The following is a 16,426-nucleotide window of genomic DNA, read 5'->3' on the forward strand; positions in this document are numbered from 1 at the left end:
CCCCCGCCCCCTGGGGCTGAGCTGCAGGGGGTTCTGACCTTGCCAGAGCCCTCTGGGCTCAGCTCCCGGTCGATGGAGGAGATGCTCTCCAGGCTGTTCCGGCGGCCGATTCCTGCCGCGAAGGGGTTGGCAATGACGCCCGGGGACACCTAAGGAGAGGCGTGTGCTAAGGGCAGGACCCCGGGTCTCAGGGTCCCCTCGAGGTGCGGCCTCTGCGGTGGGGAGACCTGTGACCGGTACCGCTGGCCACCCAGAACACTGTGCTGTCACCGCATCTGCTTCAGGTCATGGACGCACATCGCGGGCGCCAGAGGCCGTTCTGACACGTGGGAGGAGGCAGAGGAGGCCGACTGTGTCCACTCAGCCCAGGAAAGAGGTGACACCACCATACAGTGTGGGGATGGGGGGACACCGAGCAGCGGGTGCCTGGCGGCAAAATGCCCTGTTCCAACTCCAGGCCGCTCTGGAATCTGCAGCACACGCGCCCAGAAAGCATTGTGAAACAAAGGGAACGCTGGGGAGGCGGCCCGGCAGCTCGGGCGGTGCGGGTGGGGGGCACCGTCAGCCGCAGGTACCGGCTGGCCGGGCGGTGGGAGGAGGGCAGGCAAGAGCGTGTGTCTGGTGCAAACACGGGAATGGTTCGCTCCAGCCCGAGACGGGAGGGAGAGCTCGGCTGTGAGCAGCAGGAGGACCTGGGGGGGGGGCGGCCTAGGGACCCCCCCAGTGTGAACGGCCCCCACCGGCGGGGGCGAGGGCGGCTGTCGGTGTGCGCCGAAACACCTACCCGGCCGCAGCCAGCACTTAGGAAGCCCGAGTGCAAGGGTGAGTGAGGGGAGGGCAGAGAGGGGCCAGCCACATGGAGAGCGAGGACAGGGGAGCCCACAGCAGAGAAGAGGCGGCTCGGGGATGCAAGCACCCAAGGGACGGAGCCATTCGCGAGGCAGGCCCACCGCCACGAACCGGGCGCTGGGACGGGCGAGCGGCCGGATGGGGAGAGCAAAGGCCGCCCGAGAGGCGGGCTCGAGGGAAACGCTGGAGCAGCAGCCCCGGAAGGACTCGGCTTCCGACAGCAGTGGAGGATGTAACGACGGACGCCAGGGAGCCCGCCTTCTCAACTTCTGGAACGTGGCAGCAAGAAGGCCACAGGCAGGCGGGTGAGCGCGACCGCACACGGTGCCGGAGCAGAAAGCACAGGCGCCAAGGCCTCCAGGCCCCTTCTGGCCGGGGAGGCCACGTGCTCGGGGCGGGGCCGGCCTGCGAGGCCACTGGGATGCGCGTGCCAAGGTAAGCGCATGCCTTTCCGCAGTCAGAGACACGCGTCAACACGCACGCGCTCACACGCAGGAGCGCGGCTGCTGAGAGGCACTGACGCCACCACCACACTGGGGCCTGGAGCTTGGCTTCTCAATACCGCTTCCCGCTGAGAGAACCAGCGCTCCTTGGAGAGATGCGCCCAGAGGCCAGCGGGAGCGTGAGATGAGCCCAGAAACTAGATTGCTCAAAGGAAGAGGGGCCACATTAGAGGGGCTGCCGGAGCACAAAACCAGCAGCCACAGCGACAGACCATCACCCGTAAAACAAGGCAGAGGCCAGTGAGTGTGCGCTCGGGGCGGGGGGTGGGATCCAAAGGCAGAGAAGGGAGGGCGCCTCGCGGCAGCACAAAGCCAATCAATAAACGCAGGAGAATGAGGAATTCAGAAAGTCCTCACTGGCAGTGACCACAGCACCGATGCAACAAACACTGACGGTCATTCAAACACTCTCCACATCCCCAGACAAAATACTAAATTCAAAGGGGAAAGAATCACTTTGCAGTGAGGAAACCTGCGGACAGCACTGTGGGGACCATGGGTAACGCGACAGACTGCCATCCATGCGCCCCGTCAGAAGGGCCACAGTGGTAAGCCTGTTGTGAGCAGCTGTGGGCCGTGGTGCACAAGGTCAGGGTCAGGGCCGGGGAGACGCTCCCGCCTGTGTACCCCTGCACTGAGGCCCCTGCGACGAAAGACGTCGTGGGACAGTGGGGGAGATGCACAGGGCTCTGAGTGACAGTTTCTGTGGCCTGTTCTTGCCACTTTTTTTCCAAATTTAAAATCATTTCATATACTTGCTTGTATTTTTCAGAAAGAAATGATGGCAGGCTAACCCTGACTGACACGTGTGGTGGCCAGCAGGGAAAGAAGCCAGACTCCTCAAAAGTGCCGTCTGTGGTTTTGGGACCACGTAGTAAGACTCACACTAGCACAAAACGTCTGTTTTAAAACCATCCCTGAAGGCTGAAAACAAGGAAGCCCAACTGTGTCCCAAGTTGCCGGCACGGCAATGCCATGAATTGTTTCAAGTCGCCTAAGAACAGTATTTGGATCATACGTCTTAGTGAGAAGTCTGAGGAACTGGGGGAGAGCTTAACTTGTTCTCAGTGACCTTGGTATTAACAGCAACGTGGGTGCTGTGCTTTGGAACTATTAAATAATGATACTTTAAAAAGTTTCAGTAGAAGATGACACAAACATAAAGTAAAAAATAAAAACCCTGCAACCTTAATTATGAATTGTGTACAGTACAGTACAGACTCTTGGTTTCGGCTCAAGACATGATCTTACGGTTTGTGGGTTCAAGCCCCACGTCAGGCTCTGTGCTGACAGTGTGGAGCCTGTTTGGGATTCTCCCTCCGTCCCTCCCCTGCACTTTCTATCTCAAAATAAATAAGCACTAAAAAAAAAAAAAAACAAAAAAACCTCTACAGTGTCACCTGGCTGGCTAATCAGTGGGACACGGGACTCTTGATCTCAGGGCCGCGAGTTCAAGCCCTACGTTCAGTGTGGAGCCTTCGTAAAAAAATAAAGAACAGTACAATCTCATGAGTTTCCTCTTTCTAGAAACATCCACATCCCAGGCCACCTGTGCTGCAGAGGCTGGGAAGCAATGAGCCCAGCCCCCATGAGCCCTGCAGCCCGGGGGTGGGGGTGGGGCTCAAAGTGCCACTCTTGGCTGAGAGGTGCCAGGGTCCTCACGGAAATGGTTGATTCCAGGGCCAGACCAAGAAATACCTGGACGCCTGGTCATACAGGAGCGCACGGAAGCTGTGGAAGGACAGGCATCCCACTAAACAGGAGCCACGTGTCCAACGAGGGGGCACAGTGTGAGCACACACGGGGTTCAAAGCCATCAAGGATACATAGGCCCGTGAATTCACAGTAACGCAAAAAACAAAACAGGGAGAGCTCAGTTGCCGTCCTTGAAGATTTCCGGGGCGCCCTCCCTCATGGCAGAGACCGAGAGAGTGCCGGAAGGGAAAGGTAACTGTGGCCAGAGCCTGGACGCTGGCCCTCTGGGAAAGCCAGGGAGAGACGCGCTGGCTAGCGTGAGCTGGACGGCAAGCGGGCAGGCGCTCCATCAAGAACGGCCGTGACCGCACAGGGGAAGGGCCGTGGGCGCAGAGGGTCGGATACAGGAGCCAGGTGGCCGCTGGTGGGGACGGGACGGTGGGCCTGTGCTGTGCCACTTCCGTGTCCCGATCCTCCCTGGGGCCCCAGAAGCGGACGCTACACAGGCGAGGACACGGAGGCTGGGAAGCCAGCACCTGCCCAAGGCTCCGCTGTAAGGAAAGGCTACGCTCCGGGCCGTGCTGGAGCCCCACCTCTAACAAGCTGCCGGGGTGCTTGGGAGGAAGGCAGCCAGTGAGCGAGACTGGCTTTCAGGACCCGACAGGGTTTGGGGACACCTGACGAGCCCGGACGCCTGTGGGGGTCGGACAGGCTCACACACACGAACCAGGCAAACGGAGTACGGCATCTGGGGGGCAGCGGGGAGAGCGTCCTGAGCACCCTGCCCCGTGTCCTGGGGCATGCAGAAACTGCAGCCCCCTCTCCCCGCTGGCACCGGGATAAGGCCACCAGAGTGGACGGGGCCTGGACAGGAAAGCGAGCCCCACGGCCACCACTCAGGACGCAGCACCCCCGAGCAGTCCACAGGTGTGCTTGGAAAAAATGCATTCTTGCGGTAGAAGAACCCTGAAATCAAAGCTAATTCTCGAGTCCCAATCAACTTCTGTTAAAGAACTCAGTAGGTTCGTTTGGAAGAAAAAACACATAGACCGAAGCTTTTCTAAAATAAGGAAAAAAAAGGGATGTGACCAAGTAGGGATCGAAGTGCGTGAGCCAGTGACGGTATTTGGGACCACGTGCAGCAGCTCGGGACACACCGAGCTCTTCCGAGGGTGGCCCCGCGTGGGGCTCCTGAGATGATACAACCACTCACTCGGAAAACACTCCCGGGGGGCGACACAGCTTGGTCTTTAAAAAGTTACATCAGTGCCGGATGGAAACGTAGAATTACATGCTGATAATTCTTTGAGGTAGAGTTTTTCCTAAGCAAAACCCAAAATCCAAAAGACACAAAGGAAAAGACCAGAAGACTTAACTCATAAAGAACTTAGATTTCTAAAAATTCACAGAAACCATTCTTAAAAAGCAAAAGCGACAGAAACGACTACATCCCTCACAATGTGACGCTGAGGCTCAGACCGTGAAAGAGCACGTGTCCTCTCTGCCAGGACAGACGGATCGGAGCGCCCCCAGGCCTCCTTCCTGCACAAATGCCCCAAAGGTACAAAGATGGGCTCCGAGCCAGCCGGATGGCACCGGAGGAAGGCACAGAGGCGGTGACCTGCGGAGGGACCGCCAGGCACAGCCACCTGAAAGGGTGACCAGCAGAAGAACCATGTGCCCAGACAGCAAAGGCAAATGTGGGCACCACTTCACCCTGTAACTCGGGGACACCCCGGCCCCCCACTCTCGCCCCCCAGTAACTCGGGGACACTCCAGCCCCCCTGCTCTGGCCCCCTCATAACTCGGGGACACCCTGGCCCCCCACTCTCACCCCCCCTTAACTCAGGGACACTCCACTCTGGCCCCCCACTCTCATCCCCCTGTCACTCGGGGACACTCCAACCCCCCCATTCTGGCCCCCGCATAACTCGGGGACACCCAGGCACCCTGCTCTCACCCCCTGTAACTCAGGGACACCCTGGCCCTGCTCTCCTGGGGGTTTGAGCCCCTCACTGTGCAGCTATTTTTTTTCCTCTCTGACTAAAAAGCTTTAAAATCAGCAAAAGCGTTGACTGAAATCCTCCTAAGCATGCACACGACACGAAGAGAAGGTAAAGCCTCCTCTGGGCCCGCGCGGTGCAGACCTCAAGTCCCAAGAGGAACGTCTGTCAGGAGCCACCAGGGTGTCCATGAAGTTGAAGGGAGAAGTGGGCGGGAGGCGTCCGCCCGGCCTGGGGCAGCAGCGGGAGCACAGCCCCCCTTTCTCTCGGCAGCTAACACACAACGAGGGATGACCCCCGACTGGCAGCGCGGGGACAGGGTGGCAGGGAGTCACTATCCCAAAGGGCACTGCAGACGGGCCGAGCTGAGGTGGCTGCCCTGTCCCCGGGGCTGAGCAGGCAGCCACTGGGGTGAAGGGCCCTCAGAGGCCCGTGCAAGGTGCTGGCCCAGCCATGTCGCTTTTCACCTAGGGGCCCCGGGGACAGCAGTGGAGAAGGCAGGAGTGTGCGAAACGGGACCCTCCAGAGCAGAGGGGACGCCAGGCTCAGAGCCCAGACTGTTCAGGCTGAGGGCCCTGCACATGCCCCACCCTGGCTTCTGCGCCGAGGTTGAGGTCCCAGGAAGCAAGGTGCACCGAGGGGCTGCCCCGAGGGAATGGCACCTGGGCAGCTGCGGGGACCCCCCGTGTCTGCAGGCGGAGTCCCGAGGGGCCCTGACCTCGCTGCGTGCGTCGTGCGGCTCACGGCCCTGCCCTGCAGACGCCGCCCACCTGCAGGCACGTGGCTTATTCTAGCGGCCCGACCGTGCTGGCCATTCACGTGCCCTGTCCCACCCGGGCCACCGCCCCTCCCACATGGACTCGGTGGCCAAGTGCCTCCCCAGGCCTGGAAACATAAAGAGTGGCTGCCCTGGCCCCCACGGGGTCACTCCTCACAGGTCTGGGCCACACTGCAGACAGGACCCCATCCCTGCGGCAGGGCACTGGCGGGGGGGCAGGCACTGACCTCGGCAGGGGCGGCGGTGTCAAAGCCGTCACAGACGAGCACGGTGAGGGTGTCGCCCACGCCACGCAGCAGCCGCACGGCCTCGCCGTGCGTCAGGCCGAGCAGGCTCTGCTGGTTCACCTCCAGCAGCCGCAGCCCCACCCGCAGCCGGCCGTCCCGCCCGGCTGCCCCCGTGGGGCTCACCTGCGGAGACCAGGCCTCAGGGTCTAGCCGGCTCCCCGTCTCCGAGGAACGCAGCGGGGTGGGGCCGGCTGGGGAGGGGCCTCACCTTGGAAATGAAGATGCCCTCGTCTGTGGGGTCACAGGGGTTCCCTGCGTGGCCTTTGGCGCCCCCTCGGATGCTGATGCCCAGCTTCTCGCCGGGCGCCTTCTGGATACAGAGCTCCCGCATGCCCGGGGGCGGCGGGTCCCTCCTCACCAGCAACACCAGCTCCAGGCAGGGCCGAAGCAGGGCACTGACCGCCTCCTGGTGCGTGGCTTCCCGGATGTCCTGCCCGTTCACCGCCAGGATGCGGTCCCCAACCCGCAGGCCGCCGCGCGCAGCCAGGCCCCGTGGGAGCACCTGTCGGCAGGGTGGTGGAGGGGTGAGTCCCGGCGGGCTGGAGGCCTTGTTGCCCGCCCCCTCCCCCCTCCCCCCCGCCCCAGGCAGGGCCCTCCTAGCACCTGGGCACAGGCGGGCCTGCTCTACCTTGGAGATGAACACGCCAGGCTCCTGGACGCCGAACGGGTGGCTGGAGTGATCGGAGCCCCCAACGATGCTGAGCCCCAGGGGACCCCCGGCTCTCGGCAGGCAGATCTCCTGGGGACACCGAGGGGCACGAGGGGCCGGTTGGAATGAGGCTATTGGAGCAGCAAAGGGGCGCTTCTCCTGCCCAGAGGGCGTACGGACCCAGGTGGCTGCAGACAGGTCATCAGGGATGCCAGGCAGTGGTCCTGCCACATCAGGGCTCACAAGACGACCACGTGGAAAGGAAGCTAAGAAACGAAGGCCTAGTGACCTGGCACCAGAACAGTGTCCTCCCACCCAGAGGGAAGTGAGAGAGGCAGGGAGAGGGCCGTGGTCTCACCTCCACTGGGTACGGCCCCTCTAAGGCGGCAGCCGGCAGGCTGGGGGCCAGCCTCAGCGGCCCAGACTCCCCAGGGGTGGCAGTGGCCACGGTGGTGCTGGTCGCACTGGGAGGTGTGGGGGTGTGTGGCGGAGGGCTGGGGGGGAGGGGGCCCCCGGCCCCACGCTCCAACAGCAGGGCAATGGTGGAGGAAGCAGCGGTCAGCAGAGACACGGCGTGGTCGTGCCTGGCCTCGGTCATGTCCACCCCGTTGATCTGCAAGAGCGAGGCCAGTCAGGGAGCCCTGGGAGGCGGGCGGAAGGATGGGGTGGCGAGCAGGCCCCGTGAGCCCCACTCACCGAGAGGACTCGATCGCCGACCTGCAAAGTGCCCGCCCGGTGGGCAGCGCCCCCCTCTGCGATGCGGGAGATGAAAATGCCCTACAGGGGAAAGGAGAGGTGAGTGGTGGTGTGGCGGGAAGCGCACAGACTTGGTCCCCCCCCCCGCCCCCCCGGCACAGCCGCCCCTCCCCTGGGCCCCGCCTCACCCCATCCCCCGCCCGGTAAGGTGTGGAGCCTTTCCCGCCAGCGATGCTGAAGCCCAGCCCCTTCTCGCTGCGCACAAGGCAGGCCACATGGCGCTGGCGGAGGGGCCCGGTGGGGTCCGGCTGGGGCAGGGGCAGGCGCAGGGCGGCCCCCCGCCATTCCCGAGGGCTGTAGTCGTCCTCAGGCCTCAGCGGTGTGACAGTGACCGCGTTCTCCGGCTCCACCATGCGCTCCCGCCACAGCCGCATCTGCACAGTGCTGCCCGCCCCCCGCAGCGCCTCCACTGCCTGGTGGTGCTCGGCACTGTGCAAGGCCACGCCGTTCACCTGCAGGGCGGGACACTGATCAAGTCAGGGCCACGGCTGTGGCGAGACCCTGCGCACGCTTCCTCCACGGATGGGAGACCCGCAAAGGAGTGAGCCCCAGGACCCGTGCAAACCCGGGGTGAGGCTGGGGGCTGGCTGACGGAAATGAGGCTGCTCTTCCTGCCACGGCGCACCCGCGTCCCCTGGCCCCGCAGCCCCACAGCTGAAGATGCCCGGGGCCACCAGGTGTGTGCCGCCATCCCTCCCTGAGCCCTGCCTGGTCAGGGTCCCTCTCCTCTGCTCTCCCTGCCATCCTGGCCACAGCTTCCTCCTCCAGAGAGAGCTGCCGTGTGGCCTCAGCCCTGCCTGGGCGAGGACCTGCCTGGCCCGCAGCCTCTGCTCACCACCCCTCCCAGGCCCTGGAGACAGGGCGGGCTGCCCTCAGACTGTGCCCGCTGTGCCTCCTGAGAGCTCCCGGACACACCTGCCCAGGCGCTGCAACAGGAAACTAAGCCCAAGACCCGGCTGGCCGGAGGACTAACCACCTCCCTGACCGGCCTCTACCCCCCGCATGGCCAGCGCCCTGCGTCACCCAGACACCCGCCCCCAAGGCAGGGGCCGTGCGCCGCTGGGGAGGGGCCCCGACCCACCTCGAGGAGCTTGTCACCCACCCGGACTCCAGCCCGGGCCGCGGGGCCCTCCTCTGACACGCGGGAGATGAATACGCCCTGTAGAACGAGCAGAGGCCGAGCGGAGAGACAGGATGGAGGCCGCAGAGGGGCCCCGCCCCTCCCGTCCCGTCGGGGGAACAGCTGGGCAAGGCTGGAAACCCCACGCCAAGCTTGCAAAGATGCCCGAGAGCAAGGGGCAGCCACAGGCACTGTGCTCACACGGCAAGTCCCACACGTCAGGGAGCTAGAAGGCCCGGGTCAACCTCCTGGGATGGTTTTCAACCCCAAACCCAACACAGGTGACCCACGGAGAGAAAGCAGGGTGCGGAGGAGAGCGCGGGCACCCCGCACCGTCTCCAACTAACCTGCCCGGCTCCGTCCCCGGTCAGCCGTCAGGGCCAGGCACCCGGGGCCAGGGGGCCCTGAGGGTCAGCAGGCACCAGAGAAAAGCACACCGCGAGGCTGGAGAGTGCGGCGGGACAGCCCTCAAAACCGTGAAAAGCCTCGTGGAAAAAAAGGCAGGGATGCAAGGAGAGGGAACCTCGTGGTGGCCCAGGTCCTTACCTCGTCATCCCCTTTGTAGGGTGTAGAGCCTCTGCCACCAGCGATGCTGATCCCCAGGCCCCCCGTCTGCCGCACGATGGTGAGTGTCAGCTGGAAACAGAACAAGCTGGCTGTGTGGGGGCCGCCTGGGCACCCGCACGGCGCTGGGCACTGCCAGGGCAGAGCACAGCCTGGACGGCGCCCAAGGCCCTGCCCCTGTCTGCGGGTGCTGCCTCAGAGCTCCAGGGTCCCCGCAGCTGGGAAGGCAAGGGACGCCCCCGCACCCCTGCCGACACCGGCCGCGTGCCCCACGCCTGAACTCCTCTCTGTCTGCCCGGGTCAGAGGGCCGGTGGGCTCTAGCACCGGGGAGGTGGGCAGGGGTCTGCTCAGGCATGCGGGGGGGCGGGGGGCAGGAGTCGTGAGAGCCCGCAGCCCGGGGCACAGAGCACAGAGCACAGAGCGAGTACAGACCTCTTCCTCCTCAATGCGTGCGGGCTCTATCAGCAGGTTATTGGCCTGGTCAAACGACACCCCCTGTTAGGACGGGACCAGCGAAGGCATGCGGGTGAGCCCCGGCCCGGCCCTGCCACCACCTCGCCCAGCCCCGCAGAGAGCAGAAAGGAGAGGAAAGCCCACACCAAGCTCCCACAGCCTGAGCACCAGCCCGTCTCCCAGGGCACGCAGTCCCCTCCGTTCCAGACGTGTGGCTACCAATGCCACTGCCAAACCACCAAACGGGGAGAGCTCGGCTGGTCGGCGGGACCCCACAGCAGGCTGAGCCTGTGTCTGGCTGTCCCAGACTCCAGCCACGTGGGCCCCTCAGCTGCCACGGCCCCATTCCCAGTGTCCAGGCACGGCTGCGACGTCAGGTGTGCAGCAGTGCTGTGAGGCCCAGGTGTCCCCGGGGGGCAGGCAGGACCTTGTGCGGGGCCGCAGGAGCCCCCAGGGGCCAGGAACAGGGCTCGGGAGACGGTCCACGGTGAGGCCTTGGGGAGGGGCCCAGAGCTGCTGTGAGTGCTCCCTGAGATACCAGCGTGCACGGGGGTCTGGGGAGGAGCGGCGTAGACCCTGCGTCAAATGGGTGTGTGAGCCGAGACCCACCTTGGTGGAGGGTGCAGAGACCGTGGCCGCCGCCGCCTCCTCCTCCGCGGCCGCTGCTCCCTCTTCTTCCTCCTCTTCCTCTTGCTCGTCCTCTTCCTCCTTCTCAGCCTCCTCTTCAGCCCGAGGAGCCCAGGGTGTATGGGGGCCATTGTGCCAACCTCCAGGCCCGACTGGGCCCTCCCCGTCTGGCTGCGTCCCCTGCAGCAGGGCCACGACGGCCTCGGGCTGGGGCAGCTTGGAGATCTTGAAATGCTTCTTATAGTGAGGCGTGTCCTTGCGGATGAGGCGCTGTCTCCCGCCAGGAAGGGGCCAGGGTGCCTCCAGCTGCCCATCCTCGCTCTCACCGTCTTCCCTTGGGGGCAGCAGCAGCGTATCCTCTGCAAAGCGCACTGTAGGCTGCGTGGGGCCGGGGAGGAGAACGGTGGCGAGGTCTGCAACCCGCCCGCCCTCGCCCCCAGACGCCGACCAGCATGGTGCTATTCGCCGCCATGGGGCGGAGGCCCAGCCTCACCTCCTCGTAAGTCTCCTCTGCAGCCTCCTCCGGGGCGTTCAGGGTGGCTTCCTGCTGGCTGGGCCCCTGTGTCTCGGTCGGTGGCCCCTCGGGTTCGCCCTGGGAAGCTGAGCCAGCAGATGGCTGTGAGTCCTCACTCAGGCCAGACTCCGCGCTCAGCCTCTTCTCCTGCGGGAGGTCAGGCAGCAGGTCAACCTGGGCTCTCTGCTGCCCCCCCTGCAGAGCCCCCTGCGGGCTCGCCCTGGACAGGCAGTGGAAGCTCATCCCAGCCCCTCGGGGAGCCACGCAGCTGTCAAAGCAAACAGAGGAGCACAAAAGCATGGTTCTGTGGTGGAGCCCCTCGGAGGGCTCCCCATCTGAAATCGAATAGGGACCAGGCGGGGATCCTAGGAGAGCAACACACGGACAAAGCCCAGGTGCCCGGACACGAGCACAGCCCCGCACGTGAGCCCTGGCAGCTTCACAGGGTGGGGGGCCCTGCCCCGTGTCCCTCTGCGCTTCAGACGCCTGCTGCACCGAGAGTCGACAGCTCCCCCAGGCCCAATGCCAGGAACCTCTAAACGAGCATCACTGGGCCCACCTGACTCAGGTCCCTGCCTGCCACGCCAAAGCCAGTCGTGCCCCTTCCGACCCTGTGAGGACCCAAGAAAGACCCGACCTGCACGCCTCGCGCTCCGCCCCACACCACCGAAACCACGGCCACCTCTGGCTCCACCGCGTGCATGCACCGCACGTCCCCCTGCACTCGGGCCAGCGGCCCTTTACGCAGTCCCGCTCTGCCGGAAGGCACGGCATACTCGGCCCTGGGCCCCCGCCGCTCAGGTTCACCTCCTCCTGGGCCCCATGCCCGCCCCTGGGCTCCCAAAACCCTACGCCCAGGACGGGCAAGATGCCTGAGGCCAAGATCCCTCCTGTGCCAAGCGGGTTCCCACAGACACCTCCTCCAAGGGCGAGGGTGGCCCGGACTCGGGCCTGCAGGAGAAGGCTTCGCCCCGCCGCTCCTCGACACCCCTCTTCATCACCTTCAGCTCGCTGGGGTGAGGCGTGGCCCGACGCTGCAGGCCCTGCGGGGTGCACGGGGGTGAGGGGTGGGGCAGGAGGGCAGGACGTGCCCCCCCACCTGCCGGGAGCACCCCCACTGTACCCGCTTCTCGGCCGCAGCTTCCTCGGCGTCGTCACCACAAACAGGGACGTCCAGAAACTGTATGGCGCTGACGCGGCCGAGCGGGGCGTCGCTCCAGCTCTCCGAAGGGCTGCTCCGCTGCCCTGGCTCCTCTGAGGGACGGGAACGTCAAGGGGGAGACCGGCCCGGGCCATACCGGCTCCGCAGACACAGCCGCCCGTGGCCGGCCACCTACCGAGGCTGGGTGGGGGCTGCTGCGGCAGCAGGTAGCAGGTGAGAACCTTCTCGCCGGTCTGGGCGTCGTCTTCCGTCTGGAACCGGAGCATAGGCTGTGCCTGGTTCTCAGCCAGCCACAGGGCCTTGAGGTTGAGGTGGGTGAGCGCGAACGGCAGACTCCGCAGCCTGGGGGCCGGGGGGGGGGGCGTGGGTTGGCACGGGAGGGTCAGCGGGGGCAGGAGGGCACGGCTGGCTCAGCGGGGGCAGGCGGCTGGGCAGGCGCTCACCGGTTCCCAGCCACGTCCAGCACGTGCAGCTCGGCCGTGTGGGCGAGCTCGGGCGGCAGGGCAGCCAGGCGGTTGTCCCTCAGGGAGAGGACGCTGAGCGCCACGCAGCCTCCGATCTCGGGCGGCAGCACCTCCAGACGGTTGCGGTCTGCGTTGAGGTTGGTCAGCTTGGTCAGCTTACCCAGGGAGCGGGGCAGAGCCTGGTCGGGGCCAAGGGAGGGTCACAGGTTGGTGGGAACCTGAGCCAGTCTGGAAGTAGCGGAGAACTCCTCCACGGCGTTTGGCCTGGCGCCACCCTGTCCCCCTCTCCCCGCAACTGCTTCCGGCCACAGCCTCCCATCCAAGCAGACGCCCAGGGCCCGCCGCAGAGCGCTCCTCGACCCCCCGCCTCAACGTCTCCAGTCCCACCGGGCTGCGCCCTACCGTCAGCAGGTTCTCCGTGAGGATCAGCTCGGAGAGGTTCTCACAGTCTCCGATGGCCTCCGTCACCTCACACAGTCGGTTCTGGTCCACCTTCAGGATGGACAGCTGTTTCAGCTGACCTGGTGTAGGGGAGACGCAGTGACAGAGCTGAGTGGGGCAAGGGCTTGGCAGCCGGGGCGGTGGACAGCTTGGGGGGCCCCCCCCACTACTCTTCCCCCCGCGGCCCTTTGAGCTCTCTGCTCCAGAGCCGAACTGCCAGGCCCCCTTACCCACTTGTCACCCCCACCCCTGGTCTAATTCCCCTTCTCGGTGGTGTCTCTTGGAGACCAGCCCGCAGGACCCTCCTTCAGGCCCCGGGTCACACCCCCTCCCGCCCCCGGTCCCCAGCGCCGCAGCCGCCGCTGACCGATGCCGTCGGGGAGCCGCTGCAGCAGGTTCTGGGAGAGCAGCAAGTCCGTGAGCAGCAGCAGCCCACCGAGCTCTGATGGCAGCTCCTCCAGACGGTTCTCCGACACGTCCAGGCACACCAGGCGCCGCAGGTTCCCAAGCTCCTGGAGGCGGGCGTGGGGGGAGGGAGGTCAGGGAACGGCCGAGCACGGGGCAGGGGGCACCGCACCCTCACTCACCGGGGGCAGCGCGGACAACTGGTTCCGGTCCAGCCACAGCTCACGGAGGTTGGGCAGAGCCCCCAGGGTATCAGGCTGTGGGAACAGATGGGGACAGGTTGACGGGGTCGAGTGACAGCCCGAGGTCCCCTGCCCCGCCTCGCCCGGGAGACCCCGCCTTCTCCGCACCAGCACTTCCAGCTCGTTGCCTCCCAGATCCAGCTGCTCCAGCTTGACCAGGAAGGACAGAGACCTGCGGAACAAAGAGCAGATCTGGCCGTGGCTGCCTGGCCTGAGCCCCTGGGGCCGTGGCCCAAGTAGGCGCCGGAGGGAGACCCGCGCCCACTCACGCCGGCAAAGACTTGAGCAGGTTCTCCCGGAGCTCCAGGGTCACCAGGTTGGCGAGGCTGAAAGAGAGAGGGGGGTGGGGCATGACCAAAGCAAAGAAGGTGGAGAGATGGGGGGGGCTGAGTTGAGTCCCCCCGCCCTGGAGGGCACTCACTTGCCGACGTCCCCAGGCAGCGCCTGCAGAGACACGTCATTCAGGGCCAGGTGAGCCAGGCTGCGCAGCTGAGTGAAGCCTTCCGGGAGCCTGCGCCAGAGGAAGGGGACCTCAGGTGTCCAGAACGGGGCTGCGTAGCCTCCCGCAACTGCCCCCACCCCCGCCACGGCCCCCACCCACCTAGACAAGGGATTCCCGCTGAAGTCTGCAATCTCCAGGGCCTTGCAAAACTTGATGCTCTCGGGGATCTCCGGGATGTCTGCCGTAGGAGAGGGATCACCACGGAGAGACATCAGGGCCCCTGAGGCCTCCGAGCCCTTCCTGCCACCCCTAGGCTCCGCCCCCGAGCTGCCCCGACCCCGCACCGTTCCGGGACACATCCAGCTCCACCAGCTGCATGAAGTTGGCCACCTCAGGGGGCAGCCGCTGAATCTCGTTGTCACTCAGGCCCAGCTTCCGCAGGTTCAGCAGCCGGAAGAAGGGCTGTGGGCAGGGAGTGGGGTCAGGGGCGTGTGGACTCTAGCACAGGGCCCCTCCAAGGGCAGGCGCAAATTTGCGGGTCATGGACCCCATGGGCCCCCGCCTGCCTCAGGCCACGCGGGAACCCAGGTCCTGCCGCATCGCCTCAGTCTGCAGCAGGAAAGGACAGAAAGGCGCGTACCGGCATCTCGCTAGGTTTCTAATTTCCTCTCGGTGCCCGGCGGCCTCCCGTCAGCTCAGACACGGCCCTGCTACCACCCTTCCAAAGCGCTCCAAACCTTGGCCAATAAGCACCCTCGCGTCTAGCGGGTGCTTCTCCGTCCCTTGCCCTGTGTGCTCCCCTCAGGACCCCACATGCCACCCGCCCAGGCGGCGAGGCCTCCAGGGCCCACGCCGGCTCTGCTGCTGCACCCAACCAACCCGGCCCAAACCCGCGACGACGATCTGCCAGTCGTGAAAGAAAACGACAGAGACGGCGAAGTACTACAGGTACAAACAGCTTCGTGTTGGGGGGAAGAGGGAGGGCAGCACGAAGACTCCTGGCGATGTTGAGGGACGGACTCCTCCCATCCAAGCCCAGAACACTGTCACCACACCCTCTGTGGCCCCCAGGCACTGGGCCACTTAGCGACCGGTCTCCAAAAAGGAAATCCTTTTATGACCTGTTTCCTATAGTAACCTCTCCTCCAGAGCGGCCTCAGAAGGAAAGCAAGCTGACGGGGAGGCACAACGGCAAGGAGAGGGCAAGCGGCAGGCCTGTCAGGGACAAGGGCCTCGAGGAGCGCTCCTCCGTCGCACCCCTCAGCCCCCCGGAGGAGAGCAGGGGGAGGCCGCCAGGCTCCTCACCTCCCGGGCAGCGGCAACAGCCTTCACCTGCCAGACCAAGCTCGCCTCCCCACCTGGATTCGCTCCATCCCCGCCCCCGCCCCCACGCTCGCGCTGGGCTGGGCTCCCAGGCCGGGCGTCCTCACCACCCCTGGGCAGGCACCTGAGGAGCACTGCCACCTGGCGCCGGCCCCCGAAGCGGGAGAGGAGGGCGGGGCTGGCCAGTAAGAACCGGCAGGGCCAGCCGGAGGCTGCCGTGCCCCGCCCGGGGCCCGCGCCTGCTGCCGGGCGCTCGGCGGGCAGCGGGAGCCGCGGCGGGGCCGACCCCCCCGACCGGTGCCCAGGGCCGGGCGGCAGGTGCCGGGCGGCCGCTCACCTTGGGCAGCTCACGCAGCTGGTTGGCGTCGAGGAGCAGCTCCTCCAGGCTGCGGCTGTACCGGTAGATCTCCTCGGGCACGGCCTGCAGCGAGCAGTGCCGCTTGTCCACCGACTCCACGTGCCGGTTGCAGCGCCACAGCGGGATGCACTTGAGCATGGTGCGGGCGGGCGGGCGCGCGGCGCGGGCTCAGGCGCGGGCTCGGGCGGCGGGCTCGGCCGGGGGGCGGGGCTCGGTCCGCATGAGCGCCGGGCCGGCCGGCCGGGCGGGCGGGGGAGGGGCGGGGCGGCGGCGGCGCTGGGCCCGGGCCGCGCTCGGAACGCTCGGCCCGAAGCGGCCCGAGCTGGGAGGGGGACGGGGTGGGGGCGGCGCGCGGCCCGGCCAGCGCTCAGACTCTCAGGAGACGGCGGCGGCGGCCCCGCATCCCGCCCAGCCCGCTCGTCCGCCGCTGTGCCGCAGCCGGAACGGCCGCCGCTGCCCGCCGGACTGCCCCGCCGACAACCGCCGGCCGCCGCGTAGCCCGCCGGGAAGCCGAGGCCCGCCCTCACCGCCCATCGCCGCAGGGAACTGCAACCCCCACAAGGCCCCGCGGTGCCGGCGCCTCCGAGAACCCGTAGCGGCCCCGCGCACGGCCTGTCGGGAAGCTCAGCTCAGGTCCCCGGGCGCAAAGCACGATGGGACTTGAAGTCCGCGTACGGATCGAGCTCCAGAGCCCTGGCCAGAGGCTTGCGGAGGTTCCGCCTCGGCTCTTCCCCAGGGCGGGTCCCGCGAGAGCACCAGCTCAGCCAGCAAGTGCTCAGCCAGCTGCCCC

At 66.1% G+C, this 16,426-nt stretch overlaps 1 protein-coding gene across 6 annotated transcripts in view; it reads right to left on the reverse strand.

Annotated features, from left to right (window-relative positions):
• The window catches only part of SCRIB (scribble planar cell polarity protein), a 19,859-nt gene extending 4,014 nt beyond the window's left edge, over nucleotides 1–15,845 (reverse strand). For 3 of the 6 annotated variants that reach the window (XM_039254033.1, XM_039254032.1, XM_039254028.1), the window contains exons 1-25: nucleotides 15,616–15,845; nucleotides 14,300–14,417; nucleotides 14,115–14,193; nucleotides 13,935–14,024; nucleotides 13,783–13,839; nucleotides 13,622–13,685; nucleotides 13,454–13,528; nucleotides 13,234–13,378; nucleotides 12,828–12,946; nucleotides 12,405–12,604; nucleotides 12,137–12,303; nucleotides 11,923–12,053; nucleotides 11,717–11,842; nucleotides 10,779–10,946; nucleotides 10,268–10,663; nucleotides 9,638–9,700; nucleotides 9,187–9,276; nucleotides 8,602–8,679; nucleotides 7,649–7,972; nucleotides 7,461–7,541; nucleotides 7,123–7,377; nucleotides 6,744–6,854; nucleotides 6,324–6,617; nucleotides 6,056–6,238; nucleotides 39–149 (exon numbers count right to left, since the gene is read on the reverse strand). In XM_039254033.1, the coding sequence (XP_039109964.1) occupies nucleotides 39–149; nucleotides 6,056–6,238; nucleotides 6,324–6,617; nucleotides 6,744–6,854; nucleotides 7,123–7,377; nucleotides 7,461–7,541; nucleotides 7,649–7,972; nucleotides 8,602–8,679; nucleotides 9,187–9,276; nucleotides 9,638–9,700; nucleotides 10,268–10,663; nucleotides 10,779–10,946; nucleotides 11,717–11,842; nucleotides 11,923–12,053; nucleotides 12,137–12,303; nucleotides 12,405–12,604; nucleotides 12,828–12,946; nucleotides 13,234–13,378; nucleotides 13,454–13,528; nucleotides 13,622–13,685; nucleotides 13,783–13,839; nucleotides 13,935–14,024; nucleotides 14,115–14,193; nucleotides 14,300–14,417; nucleotides 15,616–15,774 (3,684 nt within the window). In that variant the 5' untranslated portion in view covers nucleotides 15,775–15,845. The remainder of the gene's footprint in view (nucleotides 1–38; nucleotides 150–6,055; nucleotides 6,239–6,323; nucleotides 6,618–6,743; nucleotides 6,855–7,122; nucleotides 7,378–7,460; nucleotides 7,542–7,648; nucleotides 7,973–8,601; nucleotides 8,680–9,186; nucleotides 9,277–9,637; nucleotides 9,701–10,267; nucleotides 10,664–10,778; nucleotides 10,947–11,716; nucleotides 11,843–11,922; nucleotides 12,054–12,136; nucleotides 12,304–12,404; nucleotides 12,605–12,827; nucleotides 12,947–13,233; nucleotides 13,379–13,453; nucleotides 13,529–13,621; nucleotides 13,686–13,782; nucleotides 13,840–13,934; nucleotides 14,025–14,114; nucleotides 14,194–14,299; nucleotides 14,418–15,615) is intronic. The other 3 variants (XM_039254030.1, XM_039254031.1, XM_039254034.1) reach the window with 3 other exon arrangements.
• Nucleotides 15,846–16,426: the final 581 nt, after the last annotated feature.

Source organism: Hyaena hyaena, unplaced genomic scaffold (genome assembly GCF_003009895.1).
Source record: "Hyaena hyaena isolate Hyena2069 unplaced genomic scaffold, ASM300989v1 scaffold_474, whole genome shotgun sequence".
NCBI classification, from domain to species: domain Eukaryota; kingdom Metazoa; phylum Chordata; class Mammalia; order Carnivora; family Hyaenidae; genus Hyaena; species Hyaena hyaena.